This window comes from Morone saxatilis, unplaced genomic scaffold (genome assembly GCF_004916995.1).
Source record: "Morone saxatilis isolate NCDOM2014 unplaced genomic scaffold, NCSU_SB_2.0 Contig9, whole genome shotgun sequence".
Taxonomy (NCBI): domain Eukaryota; kingdom Metazoa; phylum Chordata; class Actinopteri; family Moronidae; genus Morone; species Morone saxatilis.
The window spans coordinates 16,116,917-16,119,022 of NW_023340268.1; the positions used below are offsets into that span (position 1 = coordinate 16,116,917).

Below are 2,106 nucleotides of genomic sequence, written 5' to 3' on the forward strand. Positions count from 1 at the left end.
ATCTATCTATCTATCTATCTAACGAATTAAATTAAATGTTAAAGAATAACCTCAGGTTGTTTCAATTTTCTAGAAAGATCAATAAAAACCACCTTGCAGGATTTTGCTTGCTTACATTTCAACAAATTCTGTAAAATAATGCAAATAACATACATACATACATACAAAAGACAAAATTGACGCACTTGACTTTCTTTGGTGTAGTCTAAACCTGGAGGCTCTGAGGTGGTATTTCCCCTCACCCAGAAGTAACTCAACTATTGGCCAATAGCAGCTCAGTGAAGATTGATTACACAGCAGCCTGTGAAAGTGATGAATAACACTGCAAAAAGGGTGGCTAAATTGGAAGTATATTGAAAGGTGGTAGATTGAAAGAAAGTCTGAAAAAGAACAATGTAATCAGAAAACTAGAAAGCACAGAAAAAAGGAAACATAGTGTGTTGTTCAGACCTGATAGTGCTTCCAGGAGCGGCCTCAATGGTCCACATACAGTGCAAGTTGTGCTCATATGGAGCTGGGTAGCCTGGAGACAGGATACGACCAGAGGGCTCATCCTTGATGTTGCCCCCGCACTCCGCTGGAAAGAGGAGGGAAAACAGAAAGACAGAAAAATTAAAGAGGGGAACAATGAGTGGGGATAAAAAGTACAAGCTCATCAATGTTTGAAAGTCAAATTAATAAAAGAAAACAGCAAGGTTAACATACTTAACAAACCAGAAACTGCATCATCCCACTTCCAGTAAAGTGCATCCATTTCCTCTCATCATTATTAATTATTGACATAGCAGTGGCATGCTCAAATGTGATGTGCTTCATCATCTGGTTTGCAATTTGAATGATAGGAGGGAGAGCAGCCAACTCAATATACTCTATGTGCATCTCTTTGGCTCAGCAGAGGCAATATGCCATCCCAACCAATGACCTCATCCTGTTGCGAGTGAGAGTTGATGGACTTGTTGAACTGAGCAACACAACATTCAATATATTAGTCTCGAGTTCAGTGAAACTTTTAAAAGAAGACACTGTGACTGATATGGCTAAATATTTAACTATATTTTCAGGTATCAATCAGAAAAGATATGTGTAGAACAGATACACAGTTGCCATAATGGAAGTATTGTTGATATTAGCACCTAGTGGGCAACATGGTTGGTAAATCATTTCGAGAGTGGAGGTCTTGTCATGAATCACTTATTCATCAGAGGAATGTGCTCAGGGTGTGTTTGTAGTAGTAGTGGTAGTAGACAATATGATGCTTCTGGTATCATATCATGGTTCAACAAGCCCTCCCCTAAAACATAAGCTCAGTCTTTCAAAAGGATTGACAATAACACAAACATGCATCAATGAAACTACAAAGCAAAAGGTCAAAACATTTTGTCAAGAACAGTGGGAAGAATGGAGTTTCTTTGCTGCCTTAAAAGTAATGAATTGCCATCAGAAACGCGTTGTGACTGAAAAGCAATTTTCAGCCCCCCTTCAATTACTACCTCCTACCCTTATCCAAAAAGTGAATGAAAAAAAACACTAACGAAAGTGTTCTCCAACAACATCAGATCTGAAGTGTTTTTTGTTCACATTTTTGAGGTCATCTCAGCTGACAAGAGGAGGGTAAAAGTGTTCTTGTTTTTTCCTTCTCCTGAGAGGAAAATAGATCCTTCAAACGGGAGAAAAATGGAGGAATCATACTGATAGTGATGGTGATGATTGTGAAATCCATCTGTGGCAAGTAGTACTGTTCCTGTACTGAAATACAGCAACGATGGCAGACACACACAATCAGAGACACTTGGCAAGAAGGAAGTAACTAACAGCTAAAGAACTAAATTAACATAACTTAGTACACACACACACACAGAGGGAAACAGAGCACCAGACAGGGACAGGATGGAGTTTCTCCATACACATCTGATATAAGCATTTAGTCACCTTCCATTTGACAAACATGCCTTTCCTCATGTTTGCAAATAAATCTTTTCTTTGTGTGTCTCTCCTTGACTCGCTCTCTCAAACTCTGAACCCTCATACATTATACATTTAAAAAGCAATAATCACCAGAGTTGGCTTCTTAACATTTTTGCTGTGCATGCACTCACACACACACAC

At 38.8% G+C, this 2,106-nt stretch overlaps 1 protein-coding gene across 1 annotated transcript in view; it reads right to left on the reverse strand.

Moving 5' to 3' along the window:
• The window catches only part of csmd2 (CUB and Sushi multiple domains 2), a 208,064-nt gene that overhangs the window by 74,803 nt on the left and 131,155 nt on the right, over positions 1 to 2,106 (reverse strand). The window contains 1 exon segment of the mRNA XM_035681968.1: positions 451 to 577. Within this exon segment, the coding sequence (XP_035537861.1) occupies positions 451 to 577 (127 nt within the window).